Here is a 19,526-nt window from a genome sequence, read left to right as displayed (position 1 = left end):
CCCTGCAGAGTACTGCTAGAAACACCTGATGTTTATTCATCAATCTATTTACGTATATATGTTACGTTTTGGCCGTGGTACCCAGTGACAAATGGTTAATAATTCATAGTTATGAGGCAACTTTTGAGGCGAGTTTCATCTCTCTGTGAGCAGTGTGTCTATCGTTGCTGTGTTACGTAATAACTCACCATGTCCCATTTTCTATCACTACGTCTGTGGACACACTGTTTTTTATGGTTTGGCAGGCTTTAAGCTTTAGGCAGTCAACCAATCAGTTCATTCTCCTTTAACCTCTATATCACAAATACATTTGTCACAAAGTGCTTATAAGTAAGTAAACCTCCCAAAAAGAGTAAACAAAGGTAATAGCAGCTATATTTCAATCCATTTGGCAACTGATTTTCACACACGGATACTCCAAATTCTGCATAAAGAAAATGTGTGCATTGTCCCACCAGTGGTGTTTCCACCAAACTGACATGTTTCTGTTAAAAATCAGTATGTGATGATGTAGTGCACACTAATGATGTAGTGCACACTAATGATGTAGTGCACACAAGCTGTCATGTACTGAATGAATATCAAGAGTTCATTGTGTTTCTATGCCTATCAAATTCTACCGATAATTTTGTCATAAAAACTGTTGCATTAAATAGCAAATGTGCCTACTCTGTACTTAGCATGTGCGCTCTACACAAGAGCTGGCAGATACTGTACAGTGCGGGTAGGCTGTGCACAATGTACGGGTAGGCTAGTGAGTCTACATGATGAGATTATTATGGATAAGTGACAGAATATCTTTATTTGTCAAATGGCAGTCAAGCATTAATCATCATGTCACACTCAACATTTATTGGAAAGGCGCATCAAACTCATCACCGCACACTTTTGTGAAATTCATCATAACTTATTTCATCTGCATCCTAATAAACTGCATGATTTCCCGAGTCTTAGTAGTAGGACCACACACCATATCATCACACGTGACTCCAGGTTACCTTCGATATTGTTATAATATATCAATACTTGCGCATTAAGTTGTTTCCACTGCAACGCCATAATGAATCTTACCAACACAAAAAGATCCCACCACGTCGAACGCACAAATGATCTGTCGGCATTTATACAATTGTACCAAAACTTCCTGTTTCCACCACAGCTCTCGTGATTTTATTTATTTATATGGTATAACTTCACTCACATAAAAACTGGAAGGAAACGTGGATACTGGGAAAAACTCCCTAGGAAACTTTGAAAAGGAACCTGACTAAGAAGAAAATGAGATTGGGAGCTCATCCTCCTCCGGGTAAAGATTTAAGAGACGGCCAGACCGGTAGGATTGTCTAGCATCTCCTGGTGAGAGTACTTAGCACCTCTGAACAGTCTTGGCTGTAATTTGCAAACTGAACACAAGCCGGAGGACACCGTGCAAGCCCCCTACTGTACAGACCAACAATCGGTCCGGTGAGTTATCTCCTTTAGATTAGGCCTACTTAAGTTTAAAAAAATGTCATGTAAGGCAGAGTGAAAGCAGGACAAGGCATATTGTTGCTGACACAGAATGGTGAAGTCCACATGTAGCAAAGACCCCCATGATGATGAGTCTGCGTTTGTCCAGAAGCACTAAACAAAAAACCCTGACCTGAACCCCAGAAACAGCAAGGCAAGTCAAATCAGACTAATTGATGAAAGTTGTTTTAGAAGGAAAGGTGAAGGAGGGCTTCATAGCGAATGCAGATGGGTAGAGGAGGGAGGACAGTGAGAGATAGGGAGTGGAGATCCAGCCTTACAGCAGCGTTGTGTTCTATACCTGGCATGTACACCTGGTCACCCAGCACTGTCCCCTGTCCAGCTAATGCTACCTTCTCAGCCCCTTTCACCTAGGACCAGAAACGGGAGGATTAGATAGATAGGCCTATGGCATTTAAAGCAACTTAATCTCATTCAAGATAACGCTTAGGTGGTGTTCTCACCTGCCCCCACTTCCCAGACTCCAAACAGAATGATGTCACCACATTCTCTGAGTTGTTTCCTCCAATCACAAACAGCCGGTCCGTGGCACCCAGGAAGTAGAGGCTGGGGAGGTCAGCGTTGGCTTTGGTTAGGGTAGGGAGCAGCTCAGACCATAAGTCTGGGAAAGACAGAGAACACAGGAGTGTGCATGTCTGTCTGTGTGTGTTTGTATGTGTGTGATAGGGGCTCAAAGGCTGTTATTGATTAGACTACAGCCTGCAATTGACCAACATGTAAGGTTGCAAGGAACAACTCCACTCAAGATTGATACTGCTTTACCTTGCCTGGTGTCATACTGTAGAAGCAGCTTTTCTCCAGTCCTCTGGATATTCCCCAGGACATAGAGACGGGAGCCCAGGCTGGTGGCCAGAGGGAGGTCATGGGAGAGGGACATGGTGAACTGTAAGTCAGTCAAAGGCAGAGAGGAGACAAACCTGCAGCAGAGAACACACACAAACGTATAGGTTAGACTAAGAGGTACAGTAGCAGCTAGGGCTGCCAGAGTTAATCCGTCAACTCGAGTTACTTTGGACAAAATCAAGACATCGATATTCTTGTAATGCTTTTTGTATATATAAAAAAAAAGATCTTCCAATTCTGAATTTGTGATTAATCGCGAGTAAATAATCATAGCAAATACTGTGATTAAGACGCTGAAATGTTTTTATCGTTTGACAGCCATAGTAGCAACATAATAATACACATCCAGGTAGGAGCCGTATCCTACGTCCATGTGTTGTCCCTGGGGTGGTATCGCTCCACAGCAGTGTAGAGGGCTGTGCTAGAGTCAGGAGTCACCAAAGAGTCCAAGTACCAGCCTCCCACAGCATAGATACAGCCATCACATGACACCGCACTGAAATGCCTCCTGTGCTGTTGGGAAGACAACAGATACAGACACTTAATATACGTTTTCTAAAACAATGATTAACAATGATCGATTTTCATGAGGTGGATGTCTTTCCTGTACCTTGATGAGAGGTGCAGTGGAGACCCAGGTGTTGGTGAAGGGGTTGTACCTAAAGGAGGCCATTTTGAACTCCCAGCCCCTCTTGGCCCGCTGCCTGTAGCCACCGATGAGGTAGAGATAGTTGAGTAGAACCACCGTGGTGAAGCACCACTTATCAGCCATGAAGGGGAGCTCTGTTAGTGGACGCCAGTCACCAGTGACCTCTGATCCATCTAGGGTGAAGAGGTGGCGGGCGGCTTCTGTTTCTAGGTCATTCCAGGAGGTCAGGTTCTCCTTCCTCACGCAGCAGAGCCGGAGATCACCCCGCCACCTCAGACGGGTCAGTTCAGCCCTGTCTTCAGCTGGCAAACACCTGGCCATGCATTCACAATATGAAGAATAATCCATTTTCATTTGAAAGGAGAGTTCACTCCTTGCAGCTGAAGATTATTTGCTTGGTGTGGAACTTGAAACCCATTAAGTAGGCCGATTAAATGAGGTCAAGTATTGGGGAATGTCATGCTGTACCTGGTGAGGTGAGACAGCTCCAGAAGGTGTCTGCTGAGGTAGGAGAACACAGTCGTCTCCAGCTCAGTACAGCTGATGTCCCGGGCCAGAGCCAGGTAGGACAGGCAGGTGTCTGGGGTTAGAACACCAGACAGGGCCAACAGGCACTGCGACACAAAGGCCTCAGCCAGCAAGTAGCTGCCCACCTCCAGAGTCAGACAGAGAAATTGAGTTATCATACATACGAAATTTCAAACAATAAATTGCTGGTGGTCTGTGTGATGTGCCAGCCTGGGACAGATCCATTTCCATATGAGTGGAAAATAAGTATGATATATGGGGAATAAGACGTCCACCCACTTGGATGTGTTCTCCCAACTCCTCCGTGGGAACGCTGAAGTCATTCCGGAAGCAGAATTCTAGGAGGGAATGGAAGACTGAGGAGGGAATGTGGTCCAGGACAATCAGGCTCTCTGTGGTCTCTCTCATACTGGACTGGGACAGGGCTCTGAAATACTCACTACAGTCAGTCAGTCGACCAAGGTTCACCTTATACACACAGATGAAAGAACAATAAAACATAGATGGAATGTTATCTTTGTCATTATGTCAAGTTATAGAAATATTCTGCAGTATGTCTGATGAGACAATCTCCATTATGGAGAAGTGAGGTGTACCATTTCTAAAGGCAATGCAGGGATGATGTGATGACATACAGCAGCGGTTAACTTACGTAGAAGGCATGTGTGCTGGTCTGGACTGTAACCATTGTTCCACTTCCATGGTGATAGGTACGATACACCTCATTGGTTAGCCACTCCTTTGACAACCTGTCATACAGTCCTTCACCTGAGTTGCCTGGTGATGTCACCCAGGTGTGTGGCACTGAGAACGGCATTCTCCACACCCTCTCTAACACATACTTCAACCACCCGCTGATCCACAGCACCACAACTTTCACATACGGTCTGAGATGACTTATCATACTGAGGAGAAAATATGATTTACTAATACTAATATTTTGTCTCTCAAAACTGTGTTAGGTTCTAGCCAAAATATATCTGTGTCATTTTTTTTAAAGATTCATGTCATACATTTGACCAATTATTCTAATATTGTATAACTATTTGTCATAGGAAGAAAAACAGGCATATGTTAGCCACTAACTGTGAGAAACCCAGATTTAAACTTAGATCCTAGAAACATTGAACAACCTCCTGCTATAGAGAACTCAAGGAGAAGGGCTTGCATTACACAACAACAATACAGAGCATGAAGGAAACACACTGAACAGACACCCGAGGGTCCTCACACACATTTATCTTCCTGATCCATCGCAGCTCAGAGTCACATGTCTGATAAGATAACAGTCCAGCAGCAGCAGCAGCAGCAGCTGTAATACTAGCTGAATGCCACACACCAGTGGCCACACAAAAGAAGAAAGAAATGCAATTGGTCCACAGCAACTATGTTGCTTGGACCCCTAACAATGACATCCCAAAACGTGCATAAATCCAAAATCCAGCTCTGATCCCCGTGTGAGAGTAGACAAGGTCAGTTATAAAGCCTCTTCTCCATAGACCGTCCAAGCAGGGCTTACATGGAACTGGGTGCAGAAAAACAGCTCTACAGGACTGATCTATTTTAGGCATCATGGGGGACTTGTGCCTAATTCCAAATGAACCCATAGCCCCTACCCCTAGGTACTCCCCATTCCCCTTCCTTCTATGCACTGAAAGGAAGACATATAGATGTTAGTAATATAGTGAAACTCCCACCTAGTTAAGAGGTGCAGCTATTTCCATATTGAATATCTACCCAATTCTTACAGATAAGCATTAAGTATGCCAGTGTGAAATACAACTCCCCTAAATCTGCTAAGAATTGTACCATTAGGGGGAGCTCTGGTTCCTGAACATGTATTGTTTTCCTACAGTACACTTACAAGGTGAAAAGAACTGTTGCCATATCAATAAATTAATATCCATAATCAATCAGGTATCAAGCATGTTTATTAGCTGTTAATTTATCATATTTACACCGCAGGAGGATTTTGGACAGGATTGAGATGTAATGTAAAATACTCAAAATGAAGCTAGATGATGACGCACTGGCTTCTAAAGTAGGCAGTTTCATATTCTCTAAAATCTAATACCGGCCTATATCCACAGCATACATTCTAATTCTGATATTATAGGGTCAATTCATAGGGAAACCTTTACTATAACCGACATACCTAAACTGAGGGTACTGCACTTAGCAAACAAATATACTAAATAATTTACAACATTAGAAATTATACTGAACAACATTTTGACGTGTTCAAATGATTGCCATTCCAAGGAAAAAAATAACTTTTCTTTCAACCTGATCCCATTTTCATTATCTTTGGATCTGAATTTAAAAATCATGCAGATGATATTACACTTGGTTTAAATAATACTTTAGGCATACGCAAAGAGTGTCCAAATGCACATTTTAATCAGACACAAAATCTGTTGTTCAAAGTCATGAACAGTTTTATTTAGCTATTGTGGTTCTTGGTATGAAATGGAAAATGACAAACATCTAAACGTTGGGCATAGTTGTCACATCCTGACCTTAGTTCCTTTTGTATGTTTCTATTTTAGGTTGGTCAGGGCGTGAGTTGGGGTGGGCATTCAATGTTTTTGTTCTATGTTTGATATTTCTGTGTGTTTGGCCTGGTATGGTTCCCAATCAGAGGCAGCTGTCAATTCTTGTCTCTGATTGAGAACCATACATAGGTAGCCTGTTTTCCCACTCTTGTTTGTGGGAGGTTGTTTTCTGTTTAGTGTATGTCACCTTGCAGAACTGTTTCGTTTCTTCCATTCACTTCATTATTTTGTTTTGTGTGTTCAGTTAATAAATTAACATGGACACTTACCACGCTGCGCATTGGTCCGATATTTCATACTCGTCGTCAGATGACGAAGAGATCCGTTACAATAGTCAAATTGTGACAGACAGTTCTATACCATTTACTAGTAATGGAACAGCTTTAGAATGCAAGGTAAACCTAGTCAGATTGCAATGACTTCATAAAAGCCAGACAGCTTTCAGCAACAACAAAAAAAGGATGACGATATGTAGCACATTCTGATACTGAAAGCTGTACAGTATATAACTGAGATTATTATTTTCAAAAGATGCTCTCTGAGATATATGGTGCAATTAGCTTCCATTGTCTATAACCAAAAACATGTTTTTGAATCATTTAGTTTCACTCCTTTATACATTTACTCATTTGTCATGCAAACATAAAATGTGCAAAATCATCCTGATTTTTGTGAAGAGGTAGAATGACTCCAGAGACTCTTAACAGACTGGCTATATAGTTTAGCTAGAGAGAATGCTGAAACAGGTAGGCCACACATTGAGTTTAGGCCCCATTTAAACAGACACCATCATAGAGAAAGGTCAAAAACAACATCCTGTTTAAGAACATATTTGACTTACTATGCAATTGAGTGTCTGCTTTTCCCCCACAGCGTTAACACTTTCACTGATAGATGAAGATGATCATAAATGTTAACATACAATCTTGCCGAAGTAAGCATCCAATCGAGACTGGGCATAGTTCTGAAATGACAATGTAAATAATGATGTGTTTTGGAAGCACATGCCACTGTTTATCCAGGTCATAGAACCACTCACTTAGCAACAGAAAGAGAAGTGGAGAGGCCATAGAACACCTATACCTGCAATGGCATGTGAATTACATTCATTGATGTTACAATACGCTGAGGCACTACTTTGCAAAAGGTGAGTTTTCCACCTTATTATGTCAAGCGCTATGGGCACCTAGGTGGAAAAGCGCAGTATAAATCCAATCAATTATGACAATCATATAATGAAAAGTAGTGTAGATTACTTTTGAATTCAGAAAATCAATCTTTGATTTAGGAGTGAGCTATCTCTTTTCGGCTAATTTGTGGTATATGTTTTTGTCTTACCGATTTGCTTCGAAGAACATCTCCAGCTCTTTGCGAGCTTGGTCCTCGTGCATAGTGCTCTCTGAATATCCACCCATCTCCAGCAGGTAGTTAAGAAAGAAATGCAGCTGAAGAGAAAAACACACTCGCTCAGAGATGAGGGACACCAAATAGATTTAATCTATACATGTATCATTGTATTATTTTTAATTTAATCTTTATTTAACTAGGCAAGTCAGTTAAGAACAAATTCTTATTTTCAATGATGGCCTAGGAACAGTGGGTTAATTGCCTGTTGAGTGGCAGAACGACAGACTTGTACCTTGTCAGCTCGGGGGTTTGAACTTGCAACCTTTCAGTTACTAGTCCAATGCTCTTACCACTAGGCTACCCTGAAGACGTTTGACTTCATGAGTTCTGGAAATGTGCATGCATAGTTTGTTTCCACTGGATGGCGATGTGGTCAGAAAAACAGTTCCATACAACTGGGCAGACTGGACAGACATAATGTACATCACACAATTAGGAAATAAAAGATATACACTGGTAGTGAACCCACAGAGTTTCTAAATCCATAGGCGCAACATTGCAAGACTTCCGGGAACACTTGTGAAACAGACCAAGCAGACCAGGTTGGGGTTTGAGAAGTCATTGGGCTCGTTTGAGTGGTAAGGCTAAAGAAACCGACTGCAGACGGAAGTCGAGGAGTTAAGTAGGGGGAGATACATGTACATCTGCAACAGCTGAAAGTCGGACATTAAAGTGGTTTTCCAACAGCAAGGCTCAGATCAACATGGGAGTGTTGCCATTTAGGGCTAGAGTCTTTTTCTCAATTTCCGCCTGACTGACGTGCCCAAAGTAAACTGCATGCTGCTCAAGCCCTGAAGCCAGGACATGCATATAATTGGTGCCATTGGAAAGAAAACAGTTTGTAGTTTGTAGAAATGTTAAAATAATGTAGGAGACTATAACATAATACATATGGTAGGAGAGAATCCAAAGACAAACCAACCAGAATAAAACATTTTTGAGAGCCCATGCTCTTACAATGGAAAGTATAGGGAAATAATTAAATCAAACTCCCAGTATTCAATTCCTATGGCTTCCACAGGGTGTCAGCACTCTACGTTCAAGGTTTCAGGCTTGTTTCTTAGAAAACAAGTAAGAAATTTGAGTTTTAGCACTGGGACATACTACTGGAAATTCGTGTTTGGGCGCTCGAGGAAGACAAGGTGCATTTGCTAATATCGGTTTCCTATTGAACATACTTCTTTCCATATGAAATATTATAGTTTGATTACATTTTAGGGTATCTGAGGAGTCAATAGAAACATATTTTGACTTGTTTAGAAAAAGTTTAGTGGTAGATTTTTGGTTAACTTTCTCTGCATGTTGAAAGTGTGGATTACTCAAATCGATGGCGCCAACTAAACAGACTTTTTGGGATATAATGAAGGATCAAAACGACACTACATATTATAGCTGGGACCCTTTGGATGACAAATCACAGGAATATTTTCAAAAAGTAAGTGAATATTTAATTGCTATTTGTGAATTTATGAAACCTGTGCCGGTGGAGAAATATTTTGATGTGGGGCGCCGTCCTCAATCGCTTGGCATGCTTTCACTGTAATGGATACTGTAAATTGGACAGTGCAGTTAGATTAACACGAATTTAAGCTTTCAACTGATGTAAACTATCCCTAAGAAGATTAGCCCCAAGAGGATTTCTGAAAGTTTTTATTTATAATGTCGAAATAAACATGTCTCCAACCCACATATCACACACTCACATACTGGAATCATGTGTGTGCACATTGTAAATCAATTGAGAGAGAGAGAGACTCATATCACATTCATTTGTAAAATCCACTGTATACATGAATCGCGGCAAAGTTTTTTTCCTTTTTCAGTCATGTCTTTGGTCACATTTGCGTGGGTCAAACATAAACACCCTAGGGATTGGTTGATAATAAAGCCTCCCACAATGCAGACGATGGCTGCAAGGTGAAGTTGATGAAGAGCGACTGCAGAAACTTGCAGTGGACTGCAGTCAAAACTTAATAAGCCTTGATCACGTGATTTATGTAAAGTTTACACAGTCTACATGTAGGCACAAGTCTGACAATTTTTATCCCCATAATGCAACACTCTGTTACCAGGCTGACTCCCTCAGGCAGTAGTATCCGACTGTAGACAAAAGTTGCCAAGTGAAGTTGGGAGGTGCATCTGCGTCAGCTGAAAGTCAGACACTGTACTGAGCAAAACCCATTGTGAGTAGAGCCGATATATCAGACCAGAAAAGGCCAATATCGGTCCATCGGCCCTTCTCGATCGGATTTGCAGATAGTTCCTTCACAAAGCAAAACTGCTGCTATGCCAGCCGCCACAAGCTCATTCTCCAACTGAAAGGTGCAGTATTGAGAAAAGGTTGAATTGACACAGTAACCAAAAATATAACTCCTGTTGTAAATAGTTTAGTTTAATTCACTAATAATATGGCTTGTAGCTAGATAATCAGATAGCTATGTGACTTGTTAGCAAAGATTATGAATTAAACTTTATCTGTGATGTTAGCTAGATATATTGCTACTATGGTAGTTAGCTGGCTAGATAAACATGGTGCTAAGATATCAGATAGGAGCTAATAGCCAACATAGCTAGCTAACATTAGCTTGTTGTCATTTTGAACATGAAACATTTTCGGCAACGAGCCATCTGACTTGTGGTGTAACGTTAGCCATTTACTAGTTTGCTGATATGACCAGCCGCAATTGTATCCATAAATTGACAGATAGTTGGATTAGAGGATTGTCATAATAGGGAAAGAAAGAAGTGTTTTAAAATGCCTAAATAAAGGTTAGCAATAGGTTTAACTACCTAAGAATTTTCCTGCATGTTTATGGACCATAAAGCTGAATATTAGCGTGTGTGTCATGTTCTGACCATAGTTCTTTTGTGTTTTCCTTGTTTTAGTCTTGGTCAGGACGTGAGCTGGGTGGGCATTCTGTTGTGTGTCTAGTTTGTCTATTTCTATATTTGGCCTGATATGGTTCTCAATCAGAGGCAGGTGTTAGTCATTGTCTCTGATTGGGAACCATATTTAGGTAGCCTGTTTTGTGTTGGGATTTGTGGGTGGTTGTCTTCTGTGTCAGTGTTTGTGCCACACTGGACTGTTTTCGGGTTTTCACGTTTCTTGTTTTGTATTCTGTTCATTCTCACATCTCAAACTATGGGCAGATTTGAGTAATTCAGACTGAACGTGTATCGTTGTTTCATCTTTTTTTCCTACCCTCGCTCTCCTTGTTAGATAATACACACATTTATAGCTTGCTAGCAAATGTTATCGCCATTGAGCTAGTTATCATAGTAGCAGTAAACAGCAGCAAGTAATGAGTGATGGAGAGAGATGTGAGGCAAAGCTCCAATCGTAGCAGTGGGAACCTGATCATTTATTGATAGGTAGATGAACTATCCAATTCAGTTGCTTCAAATTTCGTCCTGGCAGCTGAGTTGTTTAGAGATGCATCCTGAGAGCTGAAACAAATATTTTTTTCCCGATCATGGAAAATGACAAATACTATACTGAGACCAGCCACGCGGACAGCTGATGAAACCAAAGAATTTATGCACAAACTGTCAGAAACCATCTTGGGGAAGCTCATCTGCATGCGTGCTCGTTGTCCTCACCAGGTCCTTGACCTGACTGCAGTTTGGCATCGTAACCGACTTCAGTGGGCAAATGCTCAACTTTGATGGCCACTGGCACCCTGGAAAAGTGTGCTCTTCACGGAGGAGTAGCTGTTTCAACTGTACCGAGCAGATGGTGTTGTGTGGGCGAGCAGTTTTCTGATGTCAATGTTGTGAACAGAGTGCCCCGTGGTGGCGGTGGGGTTATGGTATGGGTAGGCATAAGCTACGAACAACGAACACAGTTGCATTTTATCGATTGGCAATTTGAATGCACAGAGATACCATCACGAGATCCTGAGGCCCATTGTCGTGTCATTCATCCACCACCTTCACCTCATGTTTTAGCATGATAATGCACCGCCCCATGTTGCAAGGATCTGTACACAATTCATGGAAAATGTCCAAGTTCTTCCATGACCTGCATACTCAGCTGCATACATGGTCACTCACTGCGCATGTTTGAGATGCTCTGGATTGATGTGTACGACAGTATGTTCCAGTTCCTGCCAATGTACAGCAACTTCACACAGCCATTGAAAAGGAGTGGGACAGAATTCCACAGGCCACAATCAACAGCCTGATCATCTGTATGCAGAGGAGATGACGGGCTGCATGAGGCAAATGGCGGTCACACCAGATACTGACTGGATTTACGATCCACTCCCCTACCTTTTTTAAAGGTATCTGTGACCAACAGATGCATATCTGTATTGCCAGTCATGTGAAATCCATAGATTAGGCCTAATGAATGCATTTCACATGACTGAACAGAATAGCGCCAAAGGAGATGGCTGACGTTTTACATGCTCCTAACCAATTGTGCTATTTTGTGTGTTTTTTTTGCGTTATTTGTAAGTTATTTTGTACATAATGTTTCTGCCACCGTCTCTTATGACCAAAAAGAGCTTCTGGATATCAGAACAGCGATCACTTACCTCGAACTGGACAAATATTTTGTATTTAACGAGTTGGACGCAAAGGATTTACTGCAGATACCGGACCAGGCCCAAATCCCTGTCATTCGAATGAAGAAAAGATGCCGATACAGGGGACGCGGGTCCGGGTGCCTTGTGAGAATTTGTGAGTGAGTGTGTACTAGCCAACATGCAATCATTGGTGAATAAACTGTGAATAAACTGGATGAGCTTCGTTCAAGACTATCCCACAAACGGGACATCAGCCACCGAGTCGTGGCTGAACGATGACATGGATAATATGCAGTTGGCTGGATTTTCCGTGCATCGGCAAGACAGAGCAACTACCTCCGGTAAGACAAGGGGTGTCAGTCTGTGTCTATTTGTCAATAACAGCTGGTACGCAAAATCTAATATTAAGAAAGTATCAAGGTTTTGCTTGCCTGTGGTAGAGTATCTCATGATAAGCCGAAGACAACTCTTGGTAAATAGTGTGTTCATCTATATTTTTCATAGCGGTCTATACAGATGCTGGCACTAAGTGCACTGAATGAGATGTACAGTATATGCTCATCCAGAGGTGGTGTTCCTACCATTTGGCAAATCTGACCATAATTCTATTCTTCCGATTCCTGCTTACAAACAAAAACTAAAGCAGGAAGTACCAGTGACTCGCTCAATAAGGAAGTGGTCAGATGAGGCAGAATATGTTCTGGGATTCATCTGATGGCATTGAGGTGTATAACACGTCAGTCACTGGCTTCATCAATAAGTGCATCTATGATGTCGTTCCCACAGTGACTGTACATACATACCCCAACCAGAAGCTATGGATTAAAAGCAACAGCCACACTGAGCTAAAGGGTAGAGCTGCCGCTTTCAAGGAGCTGGACTCGAACCCGGACGCTTATAAGAACTCCTGCTATGCCCTCCGACGAACAATCAAAAAGGCAAAGTGTCTATACAGACTAAGATTGAACCCTACTACACCGGCTCCGATGCTTGTTAGATGTGGCAGGGCTTGCAAACTACTACAGACTACAAAGGGAAGCCCAGATGCTAGCTGCCCAGACGCAAGCTGCCCTACTTTGAGGCAAGCAACACTGACGCATGCATGAGAGCACCAGCTGTTCCTGATGACTGTGTGATCATGCTCAGCTTAGCCGATGTGAATAAGACCTTTAAACAGATCAACATTCACAGACAAATTATTGTCTTCACTGACATGTTCAATCTGTCCCTGGCCAAGTCTATAATACCTACATGTTTCAAGCAGACCACCATAGTCCCTGTGCCCTGAACAACAAGGTAACCTGCCTAAATGACAACCGATCCGGTTTTTAGAATGTTTTGCAAATGTATAAAAAATGTACATAAGTACTCAGACCCTTTACTCAGTAATTTGTTGAAGCACCATTGGCAGTAATTACAGCCTCAAGTCGTCTTGGGTATGATGCTTCAAGCTTAGCACACCTGTATTTGGCAAGTTTCTCAGATTATTCTCTGTAGATCCTCTCAAGCACTGTCAGGTTGGATGGGGAGCATCATTGCAAAGCTATTTTCAGGTCTCTCCAGAGATGTTCGGTCGTGTTATAGTCCAGGCTCTGGCTGTGCCACTCAAGGACATTCAGGGATGTGTCCTGAAGCCACTCCTGCGTCGTCTGGCTGTATGCTTAGGGTCGTTCTCCTGTTGGGAGGTGAACCTTCGTCCCAGTATGAGGTCCTGAGTGCTATGGAGCAGGTTTTCATCAAGGATCTTTTTGTACTTTGGTCCGTTCATCTTTCTCTCGATCCTGACTAGTCTTCCAGTCCCTGCCACTGAAAAACATCCCCCCCAGGATGATACTGCCACCACGCTTCACCATAGGGTTGGTGCCAGGTTTCCTCCAGATTTGACGCTTGGAATTCAGGAGTTGAATCTTAGTTTCATCAGACCAGACAATCTTGTTTTTCATGGTATGACAGTCATTTAGGTGGCAAATTCCAAGTGGGCTGTCATGTGCCTTTTACTGAGGAGTGGCTTCCGTCTTGCCACTCTAAAATAAATACCTGATTGGTGGAGTGCTGCAGAGATGGTTATCCATCTGGAAGGTTCTCCCATCTCCACAGAGGAACTCTGGAACTCTGTCAGAGTGACCATCAGGTTCGTGGTCACCTCCCCGACCAAGACCCTTCTCCCCCAATTGCTCAGTTTAGTTTGGCAGCCAGCTCTAGGAAGCAAATTTCGTCCATTTAAGAATGTTGGAGGCCACTGTGTTCTTGGTGATCTTCAATGCTGCAGAAATGCATTGTTAACTTCCCCAGATCTGTGCCTCCACACAATCCTGTCTCTGAGCTCTACGGACAATTCCTTCAACCTCATGGCTTGGTTTTTGCTCTGACATGCACTGTCAACTGTGGGACCTTTATATAGACAGATGTATGCCTTTCCAAATCATGTCCAACCAATTGAATTTACCACAGCTGGATTCCAAGTTGTAGAAACAGCTCAAGGATGATATATGGAAACAGGATGCCCCTGAACTCAATTTCGAGTCTCATAAGCAAAGGGTCTGAATACCTATGTAAATAAGGTATTTCTGTTTTTTTGCAAAAATGTCTAAAAACCTATTTTCACTTTGTCATTATGGGGTATTGTGTGTAGATTGATAAGGAAAATGTTTTATTTTATCCATTTTAGACTAAGGCTGTAATGTAACAACATGTGGAAAAAGTCAAGAGGCCTTAATACTTTCCGAATGCTCTGTATGCACACATTAAAACACAGGCTGTATGACAACCGAGTCCCCTAGGGCGTCACACAAATGTCGTCCGGGTTTGGCTGATGTAGGCCGACATTGTAAATAATCATTTGTTCTTTACTGACTTGCCTAGTTAAACAAAGGTTAAATGAAAAAATGATTTTAAAAAACATTTTGAGAACAAATAAAACATCTCAATTCACCTAGAAAAACAGTTACTTTCCTCCACAAATAAATCACAAAATCAATATTTTACGTTGCTCGAACAGCACTAGAACATCAAGATTAAATGTATTTTTAAAATGTTGTTCCAGCAATATGGGCCATTGAAACTAAAACCACATTTACCTAGCTCGTGTTGTAATGTATAGGCAGGGAGTCAGGAAGCAGGTGCAGAAGGATAGTTTACTGACAAGAAACATGAAGATAAACAAAATAGGAGTAACATACTGAAGAGGGAGGCTAATGAGGGCTAAATAAAGGGAGAGTAAACAGGGTGATGAAGCTCGGTGTGCGCAATGATGGTTGCCAGGTGTGCTTAATCTGGGTTGCCTGGACCGGTGGTTAGTAGAACGGCGACATTGAGTACCAGAGCAGTAGTAGGCGTGACAGTACCCCCCGCATCCTGATGTGCGGCTCCAGCCGCAGGATGACCCTAGCCAAGGGGAAGGCCCAGATGGCGAGGAGCGGGCCGGTCCGGACCGTGGAGTTGCAAATCCCGGACGATGTCGGGATCCAGGATGTCTTCCACCAGGACCCAACAGCGCTCCTCTGGACTGTACCCAACCCTGCCCACCAGGTACTGGAGCCAACCCCAACAATGTTGGGAGTACAGGATGGACCCGACGGCATAGGCGGGGCTCCCATCAATGTCCAGGAGAGGTGGAGGGTTGTAACGGGGAACAGCACCAGCCAGAGGACCAGGAACCACCGGCCTGAGGAGGGAAACATGAAAAGAGGGTGAGATTTGGGTAGTTTGTGAGGAGTTGTAATCTATACATTACTTCGTAAACCCTCCAGAGGTCCTTGAAGGGCCCCGGGGGCTCAGCTTCCTGCAGGCGGAATGGGAGGTTCCTGGGGGAGAGCCAGACACGAGCACCAGGATGGAAGACGGAAGCCTCACTGCAGTGGCGGTTCGCCTGCTCCTTTTGGCAGTAAATAGCGCTTTGGAGGCTCACGTGGGCATCGTTACTTTATATCTTCCTCTGCACACCTGAACCACTCGTCCACCGCAGGAGCTTCGGTCTGGCTTGGGGTTCACGGAGCCAGGGCTGGCTGATATCCTAGGATACACTGGAAGGGGTTCAACCCAGTGGAGGAGTGACACAGTGACACAATTCTGGGTGTACTCCGCCCAGGGAAGGAACCGGGCCCACTCCCCCTGTCGGTTCTGGCAGTTACTCCTAAGGAACCTCCCCAGCTCCTGTTTCATACTGTCCAGCTGCCTGTTGGACTGAGGCTGGTACCCGGAAGTGAGGCTGACCGTGACCCCCAGCTTCTCCATGAAGGTTAAGTTGAATCTAATGATGAAAAGTGCCCACCTTGCTTGGTTAGGGTTCAGCCGCCTTGCTGTCCGTATGTACTCCAGGTTCCGATAGTCGGTGTGGATGAGAAATGGGTCCTTGGCCGCCTCCAGCCAGTGTCTCCACTTCATTAATACCAACTTCACCGCCAAGAGCTCCCGGTCGCCAACGTCACAGTTCCTCTCTGCCGATTTTTGAGTAGTATGCACATTGATATAATTGCTGTGGGTTACCTTGATGTTGGGACAGGAAGGCCTCCACGCCCACTTCTGAAGTGTTCACCTCCACCACGAAGGGCAGCATATGTCTGGGTGTTTCAGCAAACAGATGAGATTGTAGGCACTCCGCAGCTCTAATGGGGTAAAAGACCAGGCCCCGCAGAGCTGTTCGATCGTGGCCAGCACCAACGGGAGAGGGTAGCGGCAGTTGGTGATGATGAAATTGAGGCCTCTGTATTCGATGCATGGGAGTAGACCTCCGTCCTTCTAGGCTATGAAGAAGAAGACTGCCGACGTAGGGGAGGTGGATGTGCGGATGAAACCCTGTTGGAGAGCCTCCTGGATGTACTCCTTCATAACCTTGGTTTCAGCCCCAGAAAGAGGGTAGATGCGGAGGCTCAGAGCCTGAAAGCAGGTCCAAGGCAAAGTTCCAAGGGCGATGAAGAGGGAGACAGGTGGAGTGAGTCTTGGAGAAAACCTCCCTGAGATCCTGGTATATCTACGGGATGTTGGGCTGGAGGGCACCACAAGACTCTCAACCGACGTGGAACCACAAGGGAAGGGAAAGCATGTCGGGTGCCCAGTCGGTGATTCTCATCCGCGACTATGAGATGGTGGGGTCATGACGTTGGAGCCAGGGGAGGCCGAGGATGATTTGGTGTACTGGTGCATTCATGATGAGGAAGGCTTTCTTGATGCATGGGTTCCAATGTGAGGGTGAGTGGTGCTGTGATGTGGGTTATGGTGCTGGATCCCAATGGTTGACTATCCAGTGCTTGGACTGGAAAAGGAGAGGAGAGCAGGTATAAGGTGATGTTTACGGAGGAGGCGGGGGCCTGGTCGATGAAATTCCCACCGACCCTGGAATCCCTAGATCTGTAGAGACAACACATGAGGGATAGCCTGCCAGTGAAATGGAAAACAGAAATGGTTTTAGTGGAAAGTGATGACGTAATACTCATGCCAACCCCGGGAGTCGGTTGATCATGGGGCCGGCCCCCCTCGTGGACTCCCGGTTGGAACGCACACTACACCGCTGAAGCTCCTGACCACAATAGGAACAGAGCCCTAGTTGTTTCCGGCTATGCCGCTCTGCCGCAGGGAGGTGTGTGGCCCCTACCTCCATTGGTTCAGGCTCTGTTTCAGGATGGCCAAAGGAGGAAGGCGAGAGACGAGGAGGGTGCTGGCGCTCTCAAAGAAGGTTATCCAGACGGATGGCCAGTGCTATGAAAGCGTCCAAGGAAAGGTTGTTGTCCCAACACGCGAAGACCTGAACAGAGCCATGAACCTCTCATAGGAACCCAGCTCCTCCTCTCCTCTCTTCCAGATATCTGTAGCTCACTCCAAAGCCCATCCGGTCAGCAGGGAAATAACTGTTGCAACCTTGGACATCTCGGTGGTGGGGGCTCCTCTCTGATGAGCGAAATAGAGAGATCACTGGGAGTAGGAAGCCACAGCATGTCGATGGAGTCCTGTCATATTTGTCTGGGAGGGACAATAGGGCATCGCTGACCTGAGCGGACTGCTGGATGGGTTGAGGGACAGGCTCGCTGGGACGACTCGTGGTAGAGGATCCTCCTCTCGGTTGTTGTCGAGGTGGTGAAGAACGCAGAGGACCTTATCCATTACCGTACCCAGTTGAGCCAGCTGGTCATGGTGTTGACGGAGTATGTGTTCCTGTTCGTCGACCATCTGGGAGATATTCTTAACTTCTGCTGCTTCCACATTTTGAGGCAGTATTCTGTTATGTATACGCAGGAAGCAGGTGCAGAAGGTGAGTATAATTATAAGAAACTTGAAGATAAAAAAAATGGGAGTGGCATACTGAATGTAAACAAAACCAATACTTAATAAAGGGAGAGTAATCAGGGTGATGATGAAGTCCAGGTGTGAGTAATGATGGTTGCCAGGTCTGCATAATGTGGACCGGTGGTTAGTAGACCGGCGACATGGAGCGGGAGATCGGGAGTAGGCGTAACAGGTGGAGACCCTAGGAACCTCAAGAGTTAACCAATCCTGTGAATGGGGTTAGTCAAATCAGGTGTTTATACTTCAACAGCAAAGTTAGATAAAATGGAAGTTTATGAAGTAAATGCGAAGGCAAGTGGTTGTGTAAGATTTCATGGATATCATAGTGATGTAACTTGCACTTTGTTTTCAGGTTTGAATGAGAAAATATATTCCCCAAACCTTATCATTTCAATAAAGTAATTTTTTTATTAATAGTATATTACTTATTGGGGGGGGGGGGGAGACCCTGATTTACTGTGTTTGGCTTTTGATATGCAGAGGCCTATCGTATGCCCTGTATACATGGAGGGCCTAGTGTCTGCAGGTTTTAGATTTTTCCTTTCAATTAAGCTCAAGACAACCAGGGGAGTTCCTTACTAATTAGTGACCTTAACCTGTCTAGGAACAGTGACTCCTCTCCTCGCCAACAGCCAATGAAATTGCAGGGCGCCAAATAAAAATCAACAGAAATCTCATAAATCAAATTTCTCAAACATACAAGTATTAGGCACCATTTTAAAGATAACATTCTCGTTAATCCAGCCATGGTATCTGATTTCAAAAATGCTTTACAGTGAAAGCTCCACAAACGATTATGTTAGGTCACCACCAACTCACAGAAAAACCCAGCCATTTTTCCAGCCAAAGAGAGGAGTCACAAAAAGCACAAATAGAGATAAAATGAATCACTAACCTTTGATGATCGCCATCAGATGACACTCATGGGACTTCATGTTACACAATACATGTATGTTTTGTTCGATAAAGTGCATATTTATATCCAAAAATCTAATTTTACATTGGCTCGTTATGTTCAGTAATGTTTTGCTTCCAAAAGATGCAGTGATTTTGCAGAGAGCCACATCAATTTACAGAAATACTCATTATAAATGTTCATGAAAATACAAGTGCTATGCATGGAACTTTAGATACACTTCTCCTTAATGCAACCGCTGTGTCAGATTTGTTTTTAAACGTATCATGCTTACCATGCAATAATCCGAG

At 43.8% G+C, this 19,526-nt stretch overlaps 1 protein-coding gene across 1 annotated transcript; it reads right to left on the bottom strand.

The window, feature by feature from the left end:
- Nucleotides 1–1,523: 1,523 nt before the first annotated feature.
- LOC135524990 (uncharacterized) lies at nucleotides 1,524–16,424 on the bottom strand. Its single transcript, XM_064952788.1, has 12 exons — nucleotides 15,984–16,424; nucleotides 15,770–15,822; nucleotides 15,495–15,705; nucleotides 7,444–7,550; nucleotides 4,203–4,404; nucleotides 3,830–4,018; nucleotides 3,491–3,675; nucleotides 2,984–3,335; nucleotides 2,741–2,886; nucleotides 2,293–2,447; nucleotides 1,974–2,131; nucleotides 1,524–1,880 (listed from the first exon to the last, which is right to left on the bottom strand). Exons 1-12 carry the CDS (start codon nucleotides 16,422–16,424, stop codon nucleotides 1,698–1,700), a joined length of 2,382 nt encoding a protein of 793 aa, XP_064808860.1. The 3' UTR covers nucleotides 1,524–1,697.
- Nucleotides 16,425–19,526: the final 3,102 nt, after the last annotated feature.

Source organism: Oncorhynchus masou, chromosome 31 (assembly GCF_036934945.1).
Source record: "Oncorhynchus masou masou isolate Uvic2021 chromosome 31, UVic_Omas_1.1, whole genome shotgun sequence".
Classification (NCBI taxonomy): domain Eukaryota; kingdom Metazoa; phylum Chordata; class Actinopteri; order Salmoniformes; family Salmonidae; genus Oncorhynchus; species Oncorhynchus masou.
Note: the sequence above shows the minus strand (reverse complement) of the source record. Positions and strands in the feature narration are given on the sequence as shown.

Coding starts and splice junctions, on each gene's coding strand:
- LOC135524990 (XM_064952788.1), bottom strand. CDS start 16,424: ATGAAGTGGAGACACTGGCTGGAGGCGGCCAAGGACCCATTTCTCATC. Junction 15,706..15,769: donor TGGAGGGTTTACGAAGTAAT/GTATAGATTACA, acceptor TTCCCTCCTCAG/GCCGGTGGTTCCTGGTCCTC. Junction 1,881..1,973: donor AGTCTGGGAAGTGGGGGCAG/GTGAGAACACCA, acceptor TTCTGGTCCTAG/GTGAAAGGGGCTGAGAAGGT.